Source organism: Phacochoerus africanus, chromosome 1, assembly GCF_016906955.1.
Source record: "Phacochoerus africanus isolate WHEZ1 chromosome 1, ROS_Pafr_v1, whole genome shotgun sequence".
Lineage (NCBI taxonomy): Eukaryota > Metazoa > Chordata > Mammalia > Artiodactyla > Suidae > Phacochoerus > Phacochoerus africanus.
This window is the reverse complement of record NC_062544.1, coordinates 282835005-282860106: the sequence shown is the minus strand read 5'-3', so window position 1 is coordinate 282860106 and position 25102 is coordinate 282835005. Positions and strand designations below refer to the sequence as shown.

General features: G+C 38.3%; 1 protein-coding gene across 2 annotated transcripts in view; it reads left to right on the top strand.

The window, feature by feature from the left end:
- BRWD1 (bromodomain and WD repeat domain containing 1) overlaps positions 1–25102 on the top strand; it is a 120134-nt gene that overhangs the window by 24054 nt on the left and 70978 nt on the right. For both annotated transcript variants that reach the window (XM_047796669.1, XM_047796677.1), the window contains exons 9-18: positions 6240–6340; positions 8018–8088; positions 10185–10285; positions 11353–11393; positions 12249–12347; positions 15645–15795; positions 15992–16126; positions 19657–19785; positions 19971–20196; positions 23273–23458. In XM_047796669.1, coding sequence (XP_047652625.1) covers positions 6240–6340; positions 8018–8088; positions 10185–10285; positions 11353–11393; positions 12249–12347; positions 15645–15795; positions 15992–16126; positions 19657–19785; positions 19971–20196; positions 23273–23458 — 1240 coding nt within the window. The remainder of the gene's footprint in view (positions 1–6239; positions 6341–8017; positions 8089–10184; positions 10286–11352; positions 11394–12248; positions 12348–15644; positions 15796–15991; positions 16127–19656; positions 19786–19970; positions 20197–23272; positions 23459–25102) is intronic.

The window sequence follows — 25102 nt, the reverse complement described above, 5'->3', positions numbered from 1 at the left end:
CTAGCCGAAATTTTGACAGATTTGTAGGATTGGGACAGCTATATCTGGGAAATATCTATGTATAGTAAGTTCAGCTCCTTTAAAGAAATGGAGTTTCAGCAGAGAACTAGAAATTAGTAAAAAGGAAATTCAAGATTTGAAATATGTAACAATTTAATAATTCAGTGGATGGTTTTAACAGCAGATTAGATTGAACTGAAGAAATCAAAGAGAGATTTGATGCGTGGAAATGAGGTCAGAAGAAAATATAAATAGATGCAAACAGAGGGAAGAGTTTGGTACATACTGAAAGAAATTAAGAGAGAGAAAATGCTGAAAAGTTTCCATATTTATGTACATACATATATAGCGTATGTGGGATTGACATTCCTGATGGAGAGGAGCAACTGAACTGATAATAGCTGAGAATTTTGCGAAATATACTGAAGAAATAAAGCCACAGACTGAAGAAACACTAAGGATCCTGGGCAGAATAAATTCAGAAAACTACAACTGTTGAACATCCCAGTAAAAGTTAAAACCTGGAATTCCCTTTGTGGTTCAGTGGTAACGAGCCCGACTAGTATCCATGAGGACATGAGTTTGATCCCTGGCCTTGCTTGGTAGTTTAAGGATCCTGTGTTGCTGTGGCTATGGTGTAGGCCAGCAGCTGCAGCTCTGATTCTCCCCCTAGCCTGGGAACTTCCATATGCGGCACATGCGACCCTAAAAAGCAAAAAAAAAAAAAAAAGGAAAAAACAGTTTTAAAACCATTGACAGAGAAATTCTATAGTAACCAGAGGGAAAAATAAAGGAAGGAATAAGACGGATGGCTTGCTTCCCAATAGAAGCAACGGAAGTTGAACAGTGAGTACAATACAAACTTGACTTGGACGACGCATTGGAATATAGCACGTTATATTTGCATCATTTCAGTCGTAAATGGATTATTTATGATATCAGTATGGTCCACATGCTGACCCTTAAACTAAGTTCTTAACAAATTTGAAAATAGTGAAAAAATCCTAAGAATATTCTCTGACGGTAATGCTGTTAAGCCAGAAACTACCAACAGCCAGAAATAACAGACTAATCCTCACTTTTTAAAGGGAAGCAGTACACTTTGACGTACCCCATCCCATGCATTAAAGAAGAAATCCCAATAAGAACATTTTGAACTGATTACTAATGAAAATACTATAAATTATAATTTGTAGGGTGTAGAATTTGGTAGCCAGCCAGCAGGATGCTGCCCGGGGACTCTGGCCGCCTCATACTCGTGCCCTCTGATCGTCTCCGTGTTGAATAGTGTTGGCTCGTGTGACGTGTAGGAGACTGGGACAGTGATGTGGGGTGACTTCCATGGCTGGAAAGATGAGAAGACAATTTACTCTCTCGAATAAATGGAAGCTGCTGTCTCATTCTCTCGATTCGCTTATCTTGAGGCATACCTGCTGTTGACAGGGCCCTCAAATGGCCCTGTGGCGAGGTCTTATTGGCAGGTCTTATTATTGAAGTCTCCTACCGTAGCCATGAGTTGGCCTTTATGGAAGCAAGGTCCTCCTCCATCCCCACTTAAGCCCAGGCTGACATCATGACTTCAGCTTCATGAGAACCCTGAGCCAGGAGTGTGGAGAAAAGGGAACCCTCCTGCACTGTTGGTGGGAGTGTAAGCTGGTACAACCACCATGGAGAACAGTATGGCGGTACCTTAGAAATCTATACCTAGAACTACCGTAAGACCCAGCAACCCCACTCTTGGGCATATATCCAGCCAAAACATTCCTTGAGAAAGGTGTATATGGAGTTCTGGGGCCAGTGATCAGATCCAAGCCATAGCTGTGGCCTATGGCCATGTTGGCTCCTTAACCCACTGTGCAGGGCAGGGGATTAAACCTTCGTCTCAGTGCTACAGAGACACTGCTGATCTCATTGCACCACAGTGGAAACTCCTAAATTAATTAATACGTTAATAGCAAAATAGAGGATCAATATGTGTACATTAAAGACTTCTTATTTTGCCACTGAACAAGTTGTAAAAGTAGAGATTATTCTGTCCTCAGGCATATGTTATACACTAGTTAGTTACTCAAAAAGTGTACATTTCAAGAAAACTGTTTTGACTTTGGAAGTAGACATGTGAGATGGCAGTACAGAATCAGAGAGCCAAAAGGACTTAGAGAAATTGTATATCTGTTTTTTTTGGTTTTTTTGGGTTTTTTTGCTTTTTAGGGCTGCACCCGCAGCATATGGAGGTTCCTAGACTAGAGGTCACATTGGAGCTGTAGCGGCCAGCTTACACCTCAGCCACAGCAATGCCAGATCCGAGCCACGTCTGCAACAGGTACCATAGCTCACTGTAATGCCGGATCCTTGACCCACTGTGTGAGGCCAGGGATCAAACCTGCAACCTCATCGTTGCTCGTTGGATTTGTTTCTGCTGCGCCACAGTGGGAACTCTGAGAAACTGTTTCTTACTGTTTCCTTTTTACAGAAATGCATGTTATAGTCATTGATGAGTAGCTTTGAGGGTGGCTAATAAAACATGGCTGTATGTAAGTGATACTGTATTTGAGGAAGTGTCGCTAGTTAGAAACAGTAAAAGAAGGCTTCAGAAGTTTAAAATACCTGTTGGGTAATAAAAAAAGTCTCTTAAACCTCAAGGGTAAGAGGATATACTGGTGAATTCTATTAAAACATTAGAGCTGCTTGGAGCTTCGTGAAACTAATCAATGGTAGGACCCACATCCTCAAACCAGAACTTTCCTGTGAACCATCAGTAACCAGTTGGCAGAAATAATGAAAAAGAACATAATTCACACTAGAACAAAAGCCTTTATGTAGGAGTAAACTTAACAAGAAATAGGAAAGGTGTTAGAAATATAAAGGCACTGTATTAACATTGGAAATCCCTCTTGTTTTTTTTGTTTTTTTTTTTTTTGTCTTTTTTGTTGTTGTTGCTATTTCTTGGGCCGCTCCCTCGGCATATGGAGGTTCCCAGGCTAGGGGTTGAATCGGAGCTGTAGCCACTGGCCTACACCACAGCCACAGCAACGTGGGATCCGAGCCGCGTCTGCAACCTACACCACAGCTCACGGCAACGCCGGATCGTTAACCCACTGAGCAAGGGCAGGGACCGAACCCGCAACCTCATGGTTCCTAGTTGGATTCGTTAACCACTGCGCCACGACGGGAACTCCTGTTTGTTTGTTTGTTTTTTTGTCTTTTTGCCATTTCTTGGGCCGCTCCCACGACATATGGGAGGTTCCCAGGCTAGGGGTCGAATCGGAGCTGTAACCACCAGCCTATGCCAGGGCCACAGCAACTTGGGATCCGAGTCGAGTCTGCAACCTACACCACAGCTCACGGCAATGCCGGATCGTTAACCCACTGAGCAAGGCCAGGGACCGAACCCTCAACCTCATGGTTCCTAGTCGGATTCGTTAACCACTGCGCCACGACAGGAACTCCCCCTCTTGTTTGTTTTAATGGAACTTGGCATGTTTTCAAGTTCATTTAGAAAGAGGAAAATAAGTCCAAATAGCCAAAAAAACAAAAAAACAAAAAAACTTTAAAAAACAAACCTTCAGCTTTTTGCCATTTTAGGTATTTATTTATTTTTTGTGTGTGTTTCTATTTTTTTATTATTTAAAAATTTTTTTGATGATTTTTATTTTTTTTCCATTGTAGCTGGCTTTACAGTATTCTGTCAATTTTTACTGTATAGCATGGTGATCCAGTCACACATACATACATATATTCTTTTCTCTCACACTCTGATGTTTTGTCATAAGTGACTAGATAAGAGTTCCCAGTGCTATACAGCAGGATCTCGTTGCTTATCCCCTCCAAAGGCAATAGTTTACATCTATTAACCCCAAATTCCCAGTCCATCCCACTCCCCTCGCCCCTCCCTTGGCAACCAGAAGTCTGTTCTCCAAGTCCATGATTTTCTTTTCTGTGGAAAGGTTCATTTATATTAGATCCCAGATATAAGTGATATATGGTATTTGTCTTTCTCTTTCTGACTTACTTTACTTAGTATGAGGGTCTCTTGTTCCATCCATGTTGCTGCAAATGGCATTATTTTGTTCTTTTTTATGTCTGAGTAGTATTCCATTGTGTGTATATACCACATCTTCTTAATCCAGTCGTCCATCTGATGAACATTTAGGTTGTTTCCATGTCTTGGCTGTTGTGAATAGTGCTACAGTGAGTGAACATGCAGGTGCCTGTGTCTTTTTCAAGGAAAGTTTTGTCTGGATGTACGCCCAAGAGTGGGATTGCTGGGTATACAGTAGTTCTAGGTATAGATTTCTAAGGTACCTCCGTACTGTTCTCCATGGTGGTTGTACCAGCTTACATTCCCACCAACAGTGCAGGAGGGTTCCCTTTTCTCCACACCCCCTATAGCATTTGTTATTTGTGGACTTTTTAATGACGGCCATTCTGACTGATGTGAGGTGGTATCTCATGGTCGCTCTTCAGGTCTTTGGCCCATTTTTCCATTCGGTTGTTGGCTTTTTTGCTGTTGAGTTGTATAAGTTGTTTGTATATTTTAGAGCTTAAGCCCATTTTAGGTATTTAAAAAATACTTTAGTAGGTCTTACAGAGAAAACAATGTAGTGTCAATCCCGGGCTAGACAAAGATCAGTGAGACAGAATAGAGAGCAGTAAACCACTTGTGTATCTGTCATACTAAGACACCACTGTTAGAACTAAATATAATTCTTAAAGTACTCTGCAGGGCTACAAATTTTACCTTGTTTTAATTTTAATAAGAATATCTAATTGTTAATGCAACTTCAGTGATTACATTTAATGGGGTGTTCTCTAAAATTCAGTCCATATTCTGGAATATTTTTACCTTAGATGTAAATAATCCCTTTTAAAAACCTTTCATGTATTCAAAGAGAAGGAGCTTGGAAGAGGCTTCTTTGAAGAAGTCAAATATTGTCCCTTTTACAAAGTGTATATAGTCTTGGGGAAAAGCATGAAACAGAGATAATGAACCTTATCTGTATCTCTCTGGCATGTTGTAATGATACATAAGCATGTAAATCATCCAGAAAAACAAAATCATGCTTCCCAGCTCTTCCTTTTCTCTTGATGGCAAGACTGGTCTTCCTTTACTTAAGCTCCTGTGTCTTGAATGTCTCTTAGACTCAGCACATACGTGTTGCTTCTTCATGGCGTTTCTCCTCATTCTGGGAGAACGAAGGAGGTGCTCCCCTCCAGCTAAGGTTCTTCGATTAATTGGATTGATTTTAGTTCTTTATCTTACCTGTTTGTTTTCAGTCAGTATTGTATATTGCAATCAGACAAATCTTTGGGTTGCCTTCAGGTGTTTTACTTGAGAATTACGGTTAACCTCCTAACTTCTTGTTATTGCGTCCAGATTCTCTGTTTTACCCATTTCCCTACCGAAAAGTGAACATACAGGGGTTTTTGTTACTGTCACATATCACATTCCCTCTCACTTTTCTATTTTCATTCATATTATTCCTTTGTCTGTTTGATTTTCTTGTTTTCCCTGTATTTTCCTCTCTCTCTTAAAATTTTAAGCTGCATTGGATTTCTCTGAACCAAATTCCTCTTTTTTCTAACTTCTTTGTGTAACATGATTGGTACTTTAAAATACAAATATTGGCTGTATTCCGAAGTTACAGTTTAATTCTCATGTTGTCTTATAGAACTTCTATGGTTTTGTTATGTAAATATTTAAAATGTTGATCCACTTGGAATTTATTGTGATTTGTAGTTTGAAGAATGGATCCAGTTTTTTCCCTAGATTGTCTCACAGTTGTTCCTTTATCATTTATGCACTGATTCCCCCCCCCCCCCCCCCCCCCCCCCCGTGACTGAGATGACACCTTTAAGTCTTATGTATTAGGGTCCATTTTGGACTTCATATTTTTTTCTGTTGGTTATTCTTTCAATGTGTACCTCCTATGCTCTGGTTTTAATGATTGAGGCCTTGCGATGGGTTTCATATTGATAGGATTGGATCTCTATCTTCGTAAAAGTTTTTCTATTTTAAGTAGTTTTGAAAATAATCTTTTATTGAGATCCCATTACATTTATAAATTAGAGATAGACTTTCTTTTTTTATAGGTTATGCCTTTTCATTGCAGTAGGGTCACCTGTATTTTGGATTTCTTGTGTTTTATTTAAAGTGTCAGTTGAAGTTAGCTTTGAGAAATGATTAAACTGTGGTAGCAGCTCAGGAAACTGAATTGTACATGTTAATTGCTTTTTAGTTTAGCCCAATGGCCAAAGGCTCTCAGAGATACATGGTCTCTACTGGTGCTGATGGGACAGTTTGTTTTTGGCAGTGGGATTTAGAATCCCTGAAATTCAGGTAAGTGCCTTTAATCATGTAATAAGTTTTCTTTTTTTAGTGGTATTATAATTCAGTTCAGTGAAATGAAATCTGATTATTGAGAGAAATTCTGTATTGTGGTTGCCTTTTTACTTGTGAACTTAATTTTTATTACATACAGCATATTGCCGTATTGACTACTGTTTATACTGTACTATTTAGACAGTTGGCTATCTTAAAAAAGCATAGCCATTCTATCTCAGCATATTTTTTTTGTCTTTCTGCCTTTTCTAGGGCCACTCCCGCGGCATATGGAGATTCCCAGGCTAGGGGTCTAATAGGAGCTGTAGCCACCGGCCTACGCCAGAGCCACAGCAACGCGGGATCCGAGCCGCATCTGCAACCTACACCACAGCTCACGGCAACGCCGGATCCTTAACCCACTGAGCAAGGCCAGGGATCGAACCCGCAATCTCATGGTTCCTAGTTGGATTCGTTAACCACTGCACAGTAACGGGAACTCTGATCTCAGCATATTTTTTGAAAAGGAGCGTAATAGTATGTATTTGAAACATTTTGAAAAATGTTAGGAATGTATAATTAGACACAGAGTCAGAAATTTAGCCAGGATCATTTAAGGTCAGACCTGGGTTATAGACTTGTTCTGTCCAGTATGGTACGTACCACTGGCCGCAATCTCTGTATAGAGCACTTCAGATGTGGAGTGCAGTTGAGGAATTGAATTATTAATGTAAAATTTAAAACTGGTGCAATTCAGTTATTACAAAATTTTTCAGCACATTTCAAACAACTTGAGTATATGAATTGTTTTTCAACTATAAGTTTTATGAAATCTGAGTCCAGATCAAGTACTTTTGGTGAAATTTTTTTCAGTTGAGAGGTATTATGTGTCCAGTATGTTCTGAAAGATTTGAAAGATTTAATATAAAAGAACCTAAAGTTCTCTTTATTTATTTATTTGGTCTTTTTGCTATTTCTTTGGGCCGCTCCCACGGCATATGGAGGTTCCCAGGCTAGGGGTCCAATCGGAGCTGCAGCCACTGGCCTACGCCAGAGCCACAGCAACGTGGGATCCGAGCCGCGTCTGCAACCTACACCACAGCTCACGGCAACGCCGGATCGTTAACCCACTGAGCAAGGGCAGGGACCGAACCCGCAACCTCATGGTTCCTAGTCGGATTCGTTAACCACTGCGCCACGACGGGAACTCCCAAGTTCTCTTTAAAATTTTATTAATATTGATGTGATGTTTTGGATATATTGGCTTAAATGAAGTAAAAAATAATTTCATCTATTTATAGTGTGGCTACAAAAAAAACTAGTTTTACCTTTTAACTTAATGATATGACTACTAAAAATTTACAGTTACACCTGTGGCTCACACTGCCTTTCTGTTGGATGATGCTGTTCCCTGGTGGTTCTGTAGCCTGTTCAGTGGCCACTTAGACTATCTGAAGTTTTGTTGCCTCAGTTACAGAACTGGAGTTAGTATTTTGCTCTGTGTACCAACATCTGTATAATCTGGGGATTGGATAATCCTTTAAAATCCATCTGCCTGTAACATATTTGGTACGCTATGAGGTACTGTAGAAATAATATTATAGTATTTAAATATGCTAGATTAAAACCGGTATCTTAAACTGTGGTAATGTGCTAAACTAATGTATTTTAAAACCACATTTTCTTCTTTTAAAGTTCACGTCCCCTGAAGTTCACTGAAAAGCCTAGACCAGGCGTTCAAATGCTTTGTTCCTCTTTTAGTGTCGGTAAGATGACTTTAGTGGTTTTTTTCCCTTAGTTTTATTTTAGCATTTATTGAATGATCACATTATTGTTAAGAGCCTTTGTCGCATAGGTGGTAAATGATACGTTGATTTCATTAGATTTAATCTGGTGTGTTAATTAGCCATTTTCTTGTCTTTACTCCCCCATCGAGCACCTTTCTCTGATTTCTCATAGTAATCAGAGCCATGATAGGAGAGAGAGCTGCCAAAAAGGAGGCTTACGGTGTCGTCCATGTGTGCACTTCCTGTGCCATGTGCCCCTTGTGGCTGATGAACTGAGATTGTGATTTTCTTTTAACCAAACTCCTTTTTTGGGTAGTTTAAATTTGTTTTCCATACATCTTGTGAAATTATTCCCTGTTTTCTTTTTTTTGTACAGTGAACTTGTGTGCTAACTTTTGTTTTTAGAAGACGAAAGATTTTTACCCCATAGAAGTCTGTGAAAACTTCAACAAGTAAACTTTATATTCCACAGCTAGGTTTAGGGTTATAAATGCTTTTTCAGAGTGGCAACATCTTTTTTTTTTTTTAAGTACAAACCACTGTTTTTAATAAGTTTTAGTATTAGCATAACAATTGGACAGAAATAATTGGAACCCAAGGCCATAAAGTATTAGTATTTTTTTCTTTTCCATTATAGTTTATTATAAGATATTGAATATAGTTCCCTGTATTATACAGTAAGACCTCGTTGTTTTTACATTTTATATGTAGTAGTTTATAGCTGCTGATCCCAGATGCCTGATTTGTCCCTCTCTTCCCTTTCCCTTTTGATAACCATAAGTTTGTTTTCTGTGTCTGAGGGTCTGTTTCTGTTTTGTAAATAAGTTTATTTGTATCACTTTTTAGATTCCACCTGTAACCGATATATAATATTTGTCTTTCTCGGACTAATTTGGTGTGATACTCTGGTGTGTGCGTGTGGTGTGTTTTGTTATTTTCCAACACCACGAAACAGTTTTCCAACACCAGCTGGTGGTTCTACACTTCAACTCAATTCTGATACTGCCTACCTTAGAGAATTGTTTGAGAGCCCACCAATTAAGGACTCAGTCCTACAAGACTCCCCACATATCCCAACCTCAGACCGGATTTGTCACCTGCGTTTCTGACTGATGGGCTGTAGATTCAGGTTCCCATATATCCTTCTTGGGTTTGATTAATTTGCTAGAGCCGCTGACAAAAGGAGAAAACTTGACTCACTAGCTTTTAGTTTGTTATAAAAGGTAATAGTTTGGAAACAGCCAGATGGGAGAGATACACAGGATACAGCATGTGGAAAGAGACACTCTCTGGGCTTGCCATTCTCTTCTAATCTCCACGTGTTCATCAGCCTGGAAGCTCTCCAAACCCTGTCCTTTTGGGTTTTTATGGAGACTTCCCTGCATGGGCACAGTTGATTAATCATTGGATATGTGATTGATTCAGCTCTCTCCCAGCCTTCTCATCACATGGTTGGCTCCCCTGAAAGTCAGCCCCCGCCCATAGATGCTTTCTAAAAATTTACCTCATTAACATAAATTCTGGTGTTGAAATGGGTTTTTATACAAATCAAGACACCAATGTCTTTTCACTTAGAAAATTCCAGGGTTGTAGAAGTTCTGCCAAACACAAGGATGAAGACAAATATTTCTTCCTAAAAATCACGTCATCGCATTGTGTTTATTAATTTTTTTGGGTCTGTTTTAGGGCTACACCCATGGCATATGGAGGTTCCCTGGCTGGGGTCGAATCGAAGCTGTAACTGCTGGTCTACGCCACAGCCACAGCCATACCAGACCCAAGCCGTGTCTGCGACCTACATCACAGCTCACAGCAATGCCGGTTCCTTAACCCACTGAGTGAGGCAAGGGATCGAACTTGCATCCTCATGGATACTAGTCGGGCTTGTTTCCACTGAGCCGTGATGGGAGTTCCCTGTTGTATTAATTTTTAAGGATCTTTTTATAGTGAGTTAGAAAATGGCACTATTGAGATAATTTAGTTTTGGCATAGAGATCTTGCTTAATTTAATATAGAAATTTGGTTCTGGTATTTGTTACAAACTGGATTTTTAAACCTTACAATTTTTATTTCAGGTGGTATGTTTTTAGCTACAGGTAGTACTGATCATGTAATCAGAATGTATTTTTTGGGTTTTGAAACACCTGAAAAAATCGCAGAACTTGAAAGCCACACTGTAAGTATTCACATTTTGTGTAGATTGTTAATAATATTCCTGTTGGTACATAGTCAGATATTGCTAAGGGAAATTGTTATTGATCTTAATTTTAACTTAAATGTAGGAGGAATTACATTCGAAGGTGAAGGGTGATACTGACAACTCGGCACCTTAGAGTGCAAATATTCTGCAGTGGTTATTTCAGCTTTAAGTCCAAACTTTTGCTTATACTAATTGGGTTCATGCTAGGCCTTTTTATTTTAACCAACTCATGAAATTAGAATGCCGTTTTATTAATGTGTAGTAAGATAAGTCTCAAGTGTTTTGAAATACTAATCAGTGGTCAGGTCATCTTTTCATAGAGCTTTCTCATAGAACTCCTGTAGGAACTTCTATGAACTTACTTGATTAAAAAAAATCACTTTAAAAGAAGAAATTTTATTCTTTTTCCACATAAGCATCAATGTGAATATGCCTTGTTCTCAGCTATTTAAACCTTTATATTTTGATCACATATCAATTTTTATATTGATGAAATTAATTTTAAATACAAATTTTTTGGTTTTTGCTTTTTTTTTTTTGGGCCTTTTAGGACTGCAGCATATGGAAGTTCCCAGGCTAGGGGTTGAATCAGAGCTGCAGCTGCTGGCCTACACCACAGCCATAGCAAAGTGGGATCTGAGCCGCATCTGCGACCTACACCACAGCTCATGGCAACGCCAGGTTCCCCGGAGTGAGGCCAGGGCTCAAACCCACATCCTCATTCATGCTCGTCAAGTTCGAGTTGGTTACCTCTGAGCCATGACTGCAGAACTCCTAATTTAATTTTAGAAGCAAGACTTCTTTTTTACCCCATGCGTCTTATCTTTGGCACAAGAGATGTATCTTAGTCTTACCAGATTTGTAGTTAGATTCTTTATACTTAAACACAGAGTACATATTTGGATGGTGTGATTTAGTAGCACAAGTGCAAATAAATCTCTTGCTTTAAACCAAATGTGCTTCTAGCTCTAAACTGAGTGGGCTTTCTTCGTTTGCAGACTCTGTGGATGATTATTTTTGTTTTTGGTTTTTCCCCTCTTTAGGATAAAGTTGATAGTATCCAATTTTGTAACAATGGTGATCGGTAAGTGTGTGTTTGTGTTTTTAGGTAAATATACTCTGCTTCCTGTTAGTATAGCTAATGTATCTCTTTGCAGGTATATATCATATTGCAGGTACTTGTTAATAAATGTAATGACTGAAGGAAAAGTGTCTGGGGGCGGGCACAAAGAATGAAATAGAAGTTTTTAGGTTTGTAGTTTCTGCTGCCTTCTCTGACCAGAGTAGTTCTCCTTTAGCTGACTATTGGTTGAATGTTTGATTTATAGGAAAATTGGGTGTAAAGATAATGAAATTCCTTGATTTTTGAGTAGTTAAAAAGAATCTTTTCTAACCAATCACTGTGATGCATTCTGCATTCTGCATCACAGTCATCACTTAGATTTCATTCTTCTTTGTGGTCTTCATGGTCTTTATCAGGTGCCTTTCCTGCAGTGCACTTTTAAACACTATTAAATAGATTAATTTATCTTTACACAATGGCCAGATGAATTAATTTGAGTTCAGAGTTAAAATGCTTAGAATGGCTTTTGCTTTTACTATTTCTTACATACATATGTATGTAATCTTCCTATTTTAATCTTCCTATTTTAATCTTTGTATTTTAAACCCCCTCTCCAAATATTTCTTTTATACAAAATTCAATCTATTTGACAAGCTAATGATTGAGTTTGAAGTGAGCTTTACTTAATAAGGCCAGGTAAATCATAACGAACCAGATTTTCCCCGTTCATATAGGCCCTAATTCCCTGTCTTTTAGAATTAACACATGTAAATTTACCTGCAATCAAGATAGCTTTATTAAATTTTTTTGCTTGTGATTTTAACGATAGCTCTGTGGCATGTATGTGAGTCGAAGATATTTTTCTTTTATCTTAAGCTTCTTAAGTGGTAGCAGAGATGGAACAGCACGAATTTGGAGATTTGAACAGTTAGAATGGAGAAGCATCTTACTAGATATGGCTACCAGAATCTCAGGGTAAGTTGAGATGTTCTTCCTATAAGTAGGTGTATCATGAGTACTTGGTTGCTCTCTGGTTGGTTGATTTCTTTGTTCAGGGGATGGCGGCCACCTCTTAGAAGAGCTGCAGTCTAAGTGAATGGCGGCCTCCTGCATGTCTGACATACAGATAATTAAATCTTATATATGCTTACAATTATATAGGGAAGAACTATTCTTGTTCAAAGCATTGACTTCCTCTTAGGAGTTGCTTTTAAAAACACTTAAAAATTTTTAAGAAAATGTAAAAATAACTCAAGTATATAAAGTGTGGAAATTTTAGAAAATTCTACTTTTCTGAAGATAGTATTTTTGGAATTTATAAAAAATCACTTGTGGAGTTCCTGCTATGGTGCAGCGGGATTAGTGGCATCTTGTGAGCACTGGGACTTGGGTTCGATCCTTGGCCCAGCACAGTGGGTTGGGGATCTGGTGTTGCCACAGCTGCAGCTCAGATCTGCTCTCTGGCCTAGGAACTCCGTATGATGTGGGGCAGCCAATGGGGAAAAAGAAAAAAAAGTCACTTGTAGTTAGGTCTGGTGAAAAAAGCAAGCAAATACACTTTATTGTTTAGATTTTAAAAAAATCAGACGCCAGCAGGAACGATTTTTTGCATGCTAGAATTTTGGCTTTGGTAACATGGCATTGAAGGCAGGTTTGTCCAGCTCTCCTCCTCTTCCAGCATCCATCTCTCAGGTATTTGAGCATCTTTCAGAAAGTTTAGCAGATCCCAGGATAGGTATTACACATTTCAAATACATTGCCTTTTTGTGTTTTTATTTTTTATTTTATTTTATTTTTTTGTCTTTTTGCCATTTCTAGGGCCGCTCTCGTGGCATATGGAGGTTCCTGGGCTAGGGGTCAAATTGGAGCTGCAGCGGCCAGCCTACGCCAGAGCCACAGCAACGTGGGATCTGAGCCGCGTCTGCAGCCTACACCGCAGCCTACACCACAGCTCACGGCAATGCCGGATCGTTAACCCACGGAGCAAGGGCAGGGATCGAACCCGCAACCTCATGGTTCCTAGTCGGATTCGTTAACCACTGTGCCATGATGGGAACTCCTGTGTTTTTATAATTAGGAGGCAATACAGGTGGTAGAAAGATAGGTGTTTTGGAGTCAGACATGTGCTTAGATACCACTTAACACTGTTTATAGCTATATTATTTTGAGAACACCATTTAATACTTTTTAATCTCTTTCATCATCTAAATATTCTTGGCAATTTTAAATCATATGATGAAAATTTCCAGGAGTTCCCTTCATGGCTCAGTGGTTAGTGATCTCTACTAGGGTTCATCAGGACCCAGGTTCAATCCCTGGCCTCGCTCAGTGGGTTAAGGGTCCAGTCTTGCTGTGAGCCGTGGTATTGGTCACAGATGCAGCTCAGATCCCGAGTTGCTATGGTTCTGGAGTAGGCTGGCGGCTATAGCTCCAATTTGACGGCTAGCCTGGAGACCTCCATATGCTTTGGGTGTGGCCCTAAAAAGACAAAAAAAAAAAAAAAATTCCAGCACACTGCCTGGTTTGGAGTAGGCATATCAGTGTTCTTAGCTGTTTTTCTGAGAAATGTTACACATTTTATCTTTTGGAAATCCTCATGTCTGCTTTTATTTTTAATAATTGTAGGGGAAATTAACTCTCTATTATGTCTCTGTTGTCTTGGGTTTCAAAATAAATTTGATATTAGTATTTTTGTGGAATGATCTGTGTTAGAGTGTAGAAAGAATACATAGTAGAAATCTGATAATCCTTGTTCACAATTACTTAAAAATATTATATCTGAATATTCAGGAGTATCTTAGTGTGAAAGTGAGTACTCTCAATCCTTGATTAATTGAAATGAAAGAACAGCAGTTGAAAATTTGAAATCATATTCATCTATGAAAAAAATTTTTTTCATATATGAAAAATTATTAGGCAAGATAGGAACATCAGTGTAAAAACTTGAACAAAAGTTTTTTAAATAAGACTGAAAACTCTTTAGTTTTTTTTTTTTTGTTGCATACTCTTTTCATGGAGAAAACCTTTCCTGTAAGTCCCCTCATGGTGGAAATATTCTTTTCTCATTTAAAGTTTTATCTCCTTCAGATCTTGAAAATCAGTGTTTTTTTATCTGTAAGAATTGATGGATATATCTGTTTCACTGTTTTAATCTTGGCAGTTCAACTTGATGAAAGGCATTATGTCTGGTAGTTCCTTAAGTGAAGCATGGAGTCTTAGCCTGTATTCCGTTTTATATCTTAAGTTACACTTCCTCTGATAACTAGAATTTTTTTCTCATTTGTGTTCCATCATGCTTACATAGATAGCTGTTACATAGCACTCATTCCATATTGTTGTAGCTGTTTCTTTAAAATATGTTCATTTTATGTTTATTTTTATTTTTGCTTTTAGGGCCACACCAGCAGCATATGGAAATTCCCAGGCTAGGAGTCAAATCTGAGCTGTAGCTGCCAGCCTATACCACAGCCACAGCAGTCGGGTTCCAAGCTGCGTCTGCGACCTACACCACAGCTCATGGCAACACCGGATCCTTAACCTACTGAACAAGGCCAGGGATTGCACCTGTGTCCTCTTGGGTACTAGTCGGATTTGTTTCCGCTGAGCCACGATGGGAACTCCTCATTACATGTGCTCTGATTTTAGAAGCAGCTAGATCTTTCCCCCACCCTCCTGTTGTGTATAGCTGACTGCTATATTTCATACAGAAGCTTTGCATATTGCTTTCATAAAGGCAGCAAAACACCGTATCCAAGACCAGTCTTGCCAAAGGACCCATAGGAGCATTCTGTAGGGAATATAAAGAGATGAATCTGGTCTCATTTATAGCTCAGCAAGTTGAGAGTCTCTCAGTTTCCTAGACATTGGGATATGAAGGTGAATTACCTTCTTTTTGTCTTCCTGAACTTTTTTGTCATCTTCTCTGGAACAGAAGCAGTTGAAAGTATTACTGGTAGGGCTTGGGGCCAGGAGAAGGGAAAAATAGAAAAGAGGTAGTGGTGGTTGCTTTCATGAGCAGTGGTGGTATTCTAAAGTCTGCTTTTATCCAGTCTCTAAAACGGTTTCCAAATCACCCCCTCCCAGGGTTTTGCCCTTATCTGTGTATAGAGAGTCTCTTGTGGGTCACATGTGATGAACTAACTGCCTGTGGAGTTGATAAGGTGTAGACATGAGCTGGATCACTTTAGAATAGTTTTGTGTTGATGAAGGATTGTGTATATTGTATAGCCTCCTACACATACAGCATTGCGCATTTCGTATTTTTTTTCTTAGAGATTTATCTTTGGAAGAGGAAAAGTTTATGAAACCCAAAGTGACCATGATAGCTTGGAATCAGAATGATAGCATCGTTGTCACAGCTGTGAATGATCATGTCCTCAAAGTGTGGAATTCTTATACCGGACAACTGCTTCATAACTTATTGGTAGGTAGTTTTTATACAATATAACAAATGATAAACTTTATTTATATTGTCAAAGGGATAGAAATTTGCATATTAATGTATAAATTAGTCATTAATACATTTTTAAAAGCTCTTATCGACTGTGACAATACGGGGTTTTAATTTTAAACTTACAACTTGCAAACCCTCCTTAACTATATGACTTTGTTGAATAAAGGGACATGCTGATGAAGTATTTGTTTTGGAGACACATCCCTTTGATTCCAGAATTATGTTATCTGCAGGACATGATGGCAGCATATTTATATGGGATATCACAAAAGGCACCAAGATGAAACATTATTTTAATATGGTAAGTGGCGTGAGATGTGTCTTCATGCATGTTTGCATTTGATTCAAATATATGGATAATGAAATGTAGCCAGAAACCAGTCTGTGTGTTTTGGCAGTTTATGCTTTTGTTTTTTATTTTTATTGTTGCAGTGTTTTTATTTTTAAAATATTTTTTCCATTTTAGTTGGTTTATAGTGTTCTGTCAGTTTTCTACTGTACAGCAGAGTGACCCAGTCACATATACGTGTATACATTCTTTTTCTGACATATTTTTAGAAATTAGGGTACTACTCAAAACCGATAAATATCTGAGAGCCATACGTATATGAAATTCTCTGTAACTGATTCACACGAGAGGAAGATAAGCTTTGTGTGTGTGTGTGAAGGTGTCCTATCTATGTTTAAATTGGCAAGATTATGGTAATTAATGCAGCTTTTCACTATTCCAATTTATTAAAATATTTGATAATAAAAATTAAAAAATAATGTAGCTTAGATTCAGCCACTGGCCTGGGAACTTCCATGTGCCATGGATGTGGCCATTAAAAAATTAAATAGAAAATTAAATAGTATTCAGTAAATCAAACATCATTGGTTTTTTTCAGCCTTTTTTCTTTCTGTATGTGAATATTTTATTGTTTATTTATTTTTATTTACTTATTTTTAGGGCTGAAAATATGGCATATGGAAGTTCCCAGGCTAGGGGTTGAATCAGAGCCAAGCGAGGCCAGTGATTGAACCCACAACCTCATGGTTCCTAGTCGGATTTGTTTCCGCTGCACCACAACAGGAACTCCTCTTAGTTGACATTTTTGCATATAGTTTTGTTCTTTCCATTTTGTGTAAAGAATGTTTTTCCACTTTTTTTTTTCCTTTTTAGGGCCGCACCTGTAGCATACGGAAGTTCCTGGGCTAGGGGTGGAATCAGAGCTACAGCTGCCGGCCTGTGACACAGCCACAGTAACTAGAGGTCTGTGCTCCATCTGTGACCTATAGCACAGCTCACGGCCATGGTGGAACCCTAACCCATTGAGCAAGGCCAGGGATTGATTGATTTTATACATGGTTATTTATGTAGATCTTTGATTATTTCCTTAGGATAAATTCTGAGGGAAATGTGTGAAGGGACTTGTTAAGACCTTATGTATATATACACACATAAATATATATGATAGGTTTTATAAAAATTATTCTTCAGTGTATATTGAGGTCCATTTCAAAGTGTAGTTCATTTTAGAGGTAGTATAGCAGCATATTACAGATGAGTGTTCTCAGACCTTTATTGAAGACCATCTTAGTCCATGTATTCCATTTTTTTAACCTTAAAATTTTAATTCTAACATGCTTAGAGCTGACAGTTCCTTAAACAAAGAGTTCAAAATACAGGGTTTTACTTATTAACATTAAATACACCGAACAACTCAAATAGCATGACTGAAATACATCATTAGTTATATCTATATCTATTTATTAATATTAAATACACTGAAACAACTCAAATAGCTAATGAAATACATCATTAGCTATTAACTATATCATTAGCTATATATATTAGTTCAAAAAAAAATGAACTAAGCCTTTTTCATTTTTTTTTATGGCTTCAAAATTCATAGGTAGTTCTATCTTCTTAAATATCCTTTAAAACTCAATGGGAACATTACATACTAAATTCAGTCTATTAAAACAGAAAACTACATTAATTCAGACTTTAAACAGAATATAAGCTAAATAACTTCTAAGCCAAAGAATAAAAAAGCCTCAAGTGGGCAACATGATCTTATTTCCATTGAGACACCGGAAATTAGCCTTGTATACTGAGTTCTTAACCCTTCCTGCTCGACTGAGAGTCTCCTGATTCTCTAATGCTGGATGAATTACTTAGGGTTGTAAACCACAGACAAAGCACCGTTTCACTACATGCGCAGTCAGTACTCATGTGACACTTCTAAAGTGTTCCCCAGGTACAGCTTCAGGTTGTATTTTGTCATGAATTATTGTGTAGAGTTCTTCAAACTGCAGGTGAAAACCAGAGGCTGCCTTGCTCTCTGCCTAGATAGGTTTGCCCATTTGGGGAAACGTCCTTAGCAGGTATCCTTAGCAAAGCTTTTGGTGCAGCTCCACATGTACAACAGGAGAGTAGCCGCCACCATCCTCGCCTTGCCAGCCAAGGGCTCTGGTCTCCCCTTCCACCTCTGCTTCATTTGGACTGAAGGTCTCAGGCCAGGGCTGTGAGGTGGTGCCAAGGTGCAGGTCAGCCTACTGTGGAGGGGGCTCTTCAGAGGACGCTGTGGGTGAATCTGTGTAATAGGATGGAAAATATTTATACTTTCTTTTCCTTTTTATGTTACGAAGGAATGCGAATTTGTATACATACATTATTCAGTAGGTCCCTAATATCCCAGTGCTTTAACTTTTTTTTTTTTTTTTCTTCCCATTTTGTTAATTGCTACTCATTCCTGTGTGGTAGAGCAGTAGTGAATTGTTGGTTTTCAAGCAGGTATTTAGGCGTGTATGTGAGTTTGTTCTGGCAATTAGTGGGTGGATGATTGCTTTTACCAACATTGATTTAACTTGTCTTATAAAGTTTAATTATTGGGCAGTTATAGGCTGAGACAACAAATACACATAGCTCTACATATTAAGTTAAATAGCTCATTTAAGTATAAATTGATAATGCTTAAACTAATATAATTTACACTTTAAAAAGCAAGAATAAAACAGTTTTAAGGCACCATTCATAATGCACTTAGGGCATCCTTCCTGAAATTTGTGGCAGTTTGAAATAAGGTAGTTCCTTATACAGGCATTTACATACGCACCCTTGAGACTTTGTAGCATTACAACTTTTTTTTTTTTTTTTTTTTTTTGTCTCTTTGCCATTTCTTGGGCCACTCCCGAGGCACATGGAGGTTCCCAGGCTAGGGGTCAAACCGGAGCTGTAGGCACCAGCCTACTCCAGAGCCACAGCAACGCGGGATCCGAGCCGCACCTGCGACCCACACCACAGCTCATGGCAACGCCAGATCGTTAACCCACTGAGCAAGGGCAGGCGTCGAACCCGCAACCTCATGGTTCCTAGTCGGATTCGTTAACCACTGTGCCACGACGGGAACTCCGCATTACAACTTTTGTATAGTGGTCGGTTATCCAAGTAGAAAGTTTAAACTCCATAAAAGTGTTGATTTTAGTTCACAGATATTAAACTCTGTTAATCTTTAATCATTTCCCTTGTAGGTTATTAATCAAAAGCCTTTTGTTATGTTTTAAGAGAAAAGTCGATGAAGTTGTATTAACTTGTAAGAAGTAGAGAAAGCCTTCACTTTGGATTGATTTTTATGATCCTTTGTTTGCCCAGTTTGAGAACTAATTCTTAGAATATCTTTTAGGATTTTTTTCTAGGCTAGTGGTATCTAAAATGAATATTATTTTCTAAAAATACTGAAATGTGTTTTAATTAAAATTTTGTTAAAAAACTTTGTTTTAAGAAGTTGATATAACAACAGCTCTTGGATAGAAATGGTCATAAATGTTTCGCCTTGTGTTTCCTAGATTGAAGGACAAGGACATGGAGCTGTATTTGACTGTAAGTTTTCACAGGATGGACAGCATTTTGCCTGTACAGATTCTCACGGTCACCTTCTGATATTTGGTTTTGGATGCAGCAAGCCATATGAAAAGGTCATTTCATTAACTTTCTTATAGTATGTAAAATAAACAGTTATAAAGGATGTTTTGAAAATAGGTTGGGTGTATTGATTTGATTTTTTTTTTTTTGGTCTTTCCAATTAAAACTAACTGGCTAATTTATTTTCTTTAACATGTATAAACCTCAAAATTTCAATCTGTGAACTTCCCTTTTCTAGATTCCCGATCAGATGTTCTTCCATACTGACTATCGACCACTGATTAGAGATTCTAATAATTATGTCTTAGATGAGCAAACTCAGCAAGCTCCTCACCTTATGCCTCCACCATTCTTAGTAGATGTAGATGGAAATCCTCATCCAACTAAGTATCAGAGATTAGTACCAGGCCGAGAAAATTCTTCAGATGAACATTTGGTGCCACAGCTAGGCTATGTGGCAACAAGTAAGTGCCAAGTCTTTTTTTTTTCCCCCCCAAATTTTTTATTTAAAATATGTAAATAATAATACAAAGAACACCTGTACTTTCAGATTCACTCCTTAATATTTTGCAGTATTTTTAATTATTCTTTCTCTAGATACAGATGGTTGTTTTGAACCTTTTGAGACTTAAGTTCTGGGCCTTATATCCATTTACCCCTAAATACGTCAGTGCATAGTTTCTGAGAAAAAAGACGCTTTCTTCTAATCGTAACATTATCAAAATTAGGACACTTAACGTAATGGTGTTTTTAAATCTGGTCTGTAATCAAATTTCATTACCTTAATAATGCCTGTTACAGGTTTGTTTCTTCTCTGATGGAGGCTTTTAAGTTAGGAGTGCATATTACAATTAGTTGTTGTTGATGAAGTTCAGATTATGCACTTTTGGAAGAACATAACATCGGTGATGTTGTAGCCTTCCTGGAGCATCGCACTAGGGTGCTTGTGATTGTGTTTTTCCAGTTGTTGGTAAGGTTGGCTTTGAACACTTGGTGTCTGCCAGGTGTCTTCTCCACCGTGAAGGTTTTTTTTCCTCTTTGTAATTAATAAGTAATTTGTGGGAGTGTCTGATGTACATAACCTATTCCTGGTCAAACTCTACCTCTGAGTTTTAGGATCCAATGATAGTTTTTGCCTGAGTCACTTATCGCGAAGGTTGCAAAAAGGTTGTCTAATAACTCTGTTATTGTTGCATCTGCATTTTATCATTAGCTGGCCATCTGTTACTCTTGTCATTTATTTATACAGTTTACTAATAAGTTTTAGTGGGAACTTACGGATGTTATGTAGTGGGGTATAATGTAGTCCTATCATGTTTAGTTCTTCCTGCCCTTGGAGTTGGTTATTAGGGTCTCCTCAGGCTGAGTTACGTATCCTTTCTCAAGTCCCCATCATTCCTTGAGTAAGTACTTCCTTCCTTTCCGGCCCAAGATTTTCCAGTCCCATCTTGTACTTTGCTTATTCTACGCAAGTAAAGAGGTTTGTTTGTTGTTTTTATTTTGTGTTTGTTCATAGCAGTATGGTGTTTTTCCATAATATTACCAAGCAAAGAAGAAAGATGCTTCTGTTTACTTTGATGAGGATTCATTTACGAAACTGAATCACCTTAAGGTCGAAGATTAATGTAAATTACTGTATGTTTACTCTTTCAAATGTTTATATTTTTAATTGATTTGAAGTATACCATAGACATAAAATTTACCATTTTTAAGTGTACAGTTCAGGTGAGTCGAGAAATTTTAAACCGTCGTGTAATCATCACCACAGTCAACATAGGTAACTTTTCTAGTTCCAGTGCCCCCAAAAGTTCTCTTGGACCTTTTGGAATCTGTTCTCTCCCTTCTCTTGGCCCCATATAATGTGACTGTTATATTTTGTACTATATTTTGTTACCTTGATTTTTTTCTTTTTAAGGAATTTTGTTTAAATGAAATCGTTTAATACATAGTCTTTTGTGTCTGGCTTCTTTAATTTAACATGGTGTTTTTGAGGTTCATTCCTGTTGTTGGAAGTATCAGTCGTTTATTCCTGCACCCACTGTGTGGATATACCATCATTTATCCACTCACTTAACAGCTGAAGAACATTGGGCTTTTTTCCATTTTGTGGCTGTTTTAAAGAGTGCTGAAATATCCAACTTCTCTGTGGATTTGTCTTATTTTTATCTTTGGTTCTATCCATTTTTACTAGATGATTTTAAAATTCTGTTACTATGTACATATATATTTCAGATTATCCTCTTGGTGAATTAACTCTTTCATCGTTATGAAATGCCCCCCTTTATCCTTGGGAGCATTTCTCTTTTTTTTGGCTTTTTAGGGCTGCACCTGCGGCATATGGAGGTTCCCAGACTAGGAATTGAATTGGAGGTACAGCTGTTGGCCTACACCACAGCCATAGCATCGCCAGGTCTGAGCTGTGTCTGTGACCTACACCACAGCTCATGGCAATGCCAGATCCTTAACCTACTGAGCAAGGCCAAGGATTGAACCCGCAACCTCATGGTTCCTAGTAGGATTTGTTTCTGCTGCACCATGACGGGAGCGTTTCTTGTTTTGAAAACTGTTACTTTGTTTCATATTAATATAAATAATCCGGGAGCTCCCGTCATGGCCCAGTGGTAATGAGCTCAAGTTTCCATAGTGGCTCAGCGGTAAGGAGCCCAACTAGTATTGGTGAGGATGCAGGTTCAATCCCTGGCCTCACATAGTGGGTTAAGGATCCAGTGTTGCTGTGAGCTGTGGTGTAGGTTGCAGACATGGCTTGGATCCCACGTTGCTGTGGCTGTGGTGTAGGCTAGGCTGGCAGCTGTAGCTCTGATTTGATTGACCCCTAGCCCAGGAATTTCCATATGCTACGGATGCTCTCCTAGAAAAACAAAAAAGGCGAGAAATACCAGTGCTCTTCTGTATATCAGAAATCACACATTGCTCACTAGTCCGAGACCTTGGGAAATAAGACTTTAATGAAATATTTGCATAAGTGAATGGTGTTAATGTGAAACAGAAAAAAAAAAGACTTTTTCTGAAATGTGTTTCCAGGAGTTCCTGTCGTGGTGCAGCCGAAACGAATCTGACTAGGAACTATGAGGTTGCGGGTTCGACCCCTGCCCTTGCTCAGTGGGTTAGGATCCGGCGTTGCCATGAGCTGTGGGGTAGGTCACAGACGCAGCTCGGATCCTGCATTGCTGTGGCTGTGGTGTAGGCCTGCAGCTGTAGCTCTGATTAGACCCCTAGACTGAGAACCTCCCTATGCCATAGGTGAGACCCTAAAAAGCAAAAAAAAAAAAAAAAAAAGAAATGTGTTTGCATATGCTCACTTCTAAGGATTTGAGAAGCTTTGTTGAGGTTTTTGTGGTACATAGTAATCTAGTTTGTTTTGATTCTTTTCTCTGACTTAATTAGTTATGAATGTATAGAGTATCTTTAATTGTTTTTAAGAAAACAAGAATTCTAACAGTTAATGTGGTTTTACTTGTAGTCTTGAAAGTTTTTTTCTGTTCATACATACTATATTATATTCCTTCATTGAATTTGCAGGTGATGGAGAGGTAATTGAACAAATTATAAGCCTGCAAACCAATGATAATGGTGAACGAAGCCCAGAGCCCAGTGTTCTGGATGGAATGATAAGACAGTTGCAGCAGCAGCAAGATCAGAGAATGGGAGCAGGTCAGGATGCTCTTCCAAGTGGACTTCCGAATGGGGAAGAAACACCCCGAAGAGGTAATAAATATATGAGAGAGAGTTTGCCTTAATGTGCCTGGATTGAAACTGAAGAATAAATGAAGGCATTGTGCACATGCAGTATGACAAACTTTAAGCAATGTACACTTACAAGTTAAGTAGGCTGGAAGTAGCTTTATTCGGTGTAAGGTTGATACCCTAACACATGGACATTTGAATTTCAAGTACTATGAAAGTCTGTTGACAATTTTTCGCTCTGAAATAACATTATTTACAAAATTATATTAAAGAAACAAGAGTAAAGAGCAGAGTATTTCCTAATGAAAACTACAGTTCTAGGTTTCCTTTTCTTTATAATTTTTAAAACGCCAAATTGAGTAAAGCACTAATATTTCCACTGAATTAGAAAGTTTGAAGTGAATTTTCTGGGAAAAATACTTGATAATGGGAATGTAGAATAATTATATGAGAAATAATCTAGAAGAGATTGGTGATTGTTATGCAACTGAAATCTCACTCTGGGAAAGTTGAAACCCTATGGAAGATTAAAGAAACTTTGAGAGTCTATAAAATGCTATTAAGTTCTTGTCTCTTTATCTCTCAGTGCTGTGTTCTAGACAGTTTCTTTATATCTGTCTGCCTTGTCACTCTTGATCTCTCATCCAATCTGCCACATAACTGGAGGCTTGGATTTTTTTAACTCAATGATTTTTATTTTTTTCCATTATAGCTGGCTTAATGCGTTCTTTCAATTTTCTACGGTACAGCAAGGTGACCCAGTCACATATACATGTATACATTCCTTTTTCTCACACTATCATGCTCCATCATAAGTGACTAGATATAGTTCTCAGTGCTATACAGCAGGATCTCATTGCTTATCCATTCCAAAGGCAATAGTTTCCAGCTATTAACCCCAAATTCCCAATCCATCCCACTCCCTCTCTCTCCCTCGGCAACCAGAAGTCTATTCTCCATGTCCATGAGTTTCTTTTCTGTGGAAAGGTTCATTTGTGCCATATATTAGATTCCAGATATAAGTGATATCATATGATTTTTGTCTTTCTCTTTCTGACTTACTTCACTTAATATGAGGGTCTCTAGCTCCATCCATGTTGCTGCAAATGGCATTATTTTGTTCTTTTTTATGGCTGAGTAGTAGTCCATTGTGTATATATACCACATCTTCTTAATCCATTCATCTGTTGGTGGACATTTAGGTTGTTTCCATGTCTTGGCTATTGTGACTAGTGCTGCACTGAACATATGGGTGCACATGTCTTTTTCAGGGAAAGTTTTGTCTGGATATATGCCCAAGAGTGGGATTGCTGGGTCAGATGGTAGTTCTATATTTAGTTTTCTGAGGTATCTCCATACTGTTCTCCATGGTGGTTGTACCAGTTTACATTCCCACCAACAGTGCAGGAGGGTTCCCTTTTCTCCACACCCGCTCCAGCATTTGTTGTCTGTGGACTTATTAATGATGGCCATTCTGACTGATGTGAGGTGGTATCTCATGGTTGCTTTGATTTGCATTTCTCTAATAATCAGGGATGTTGAGCATTGTTTCATGTACTTGTTGGCCATCTGTATGTCTTCCTTGGAGAAATGTCTCTTCAGGTCTTTGGCCCATTTTTCCATTCGGTTGTTGGCTTTTTTGCTGTTGAGTTGTATAAGTTGATT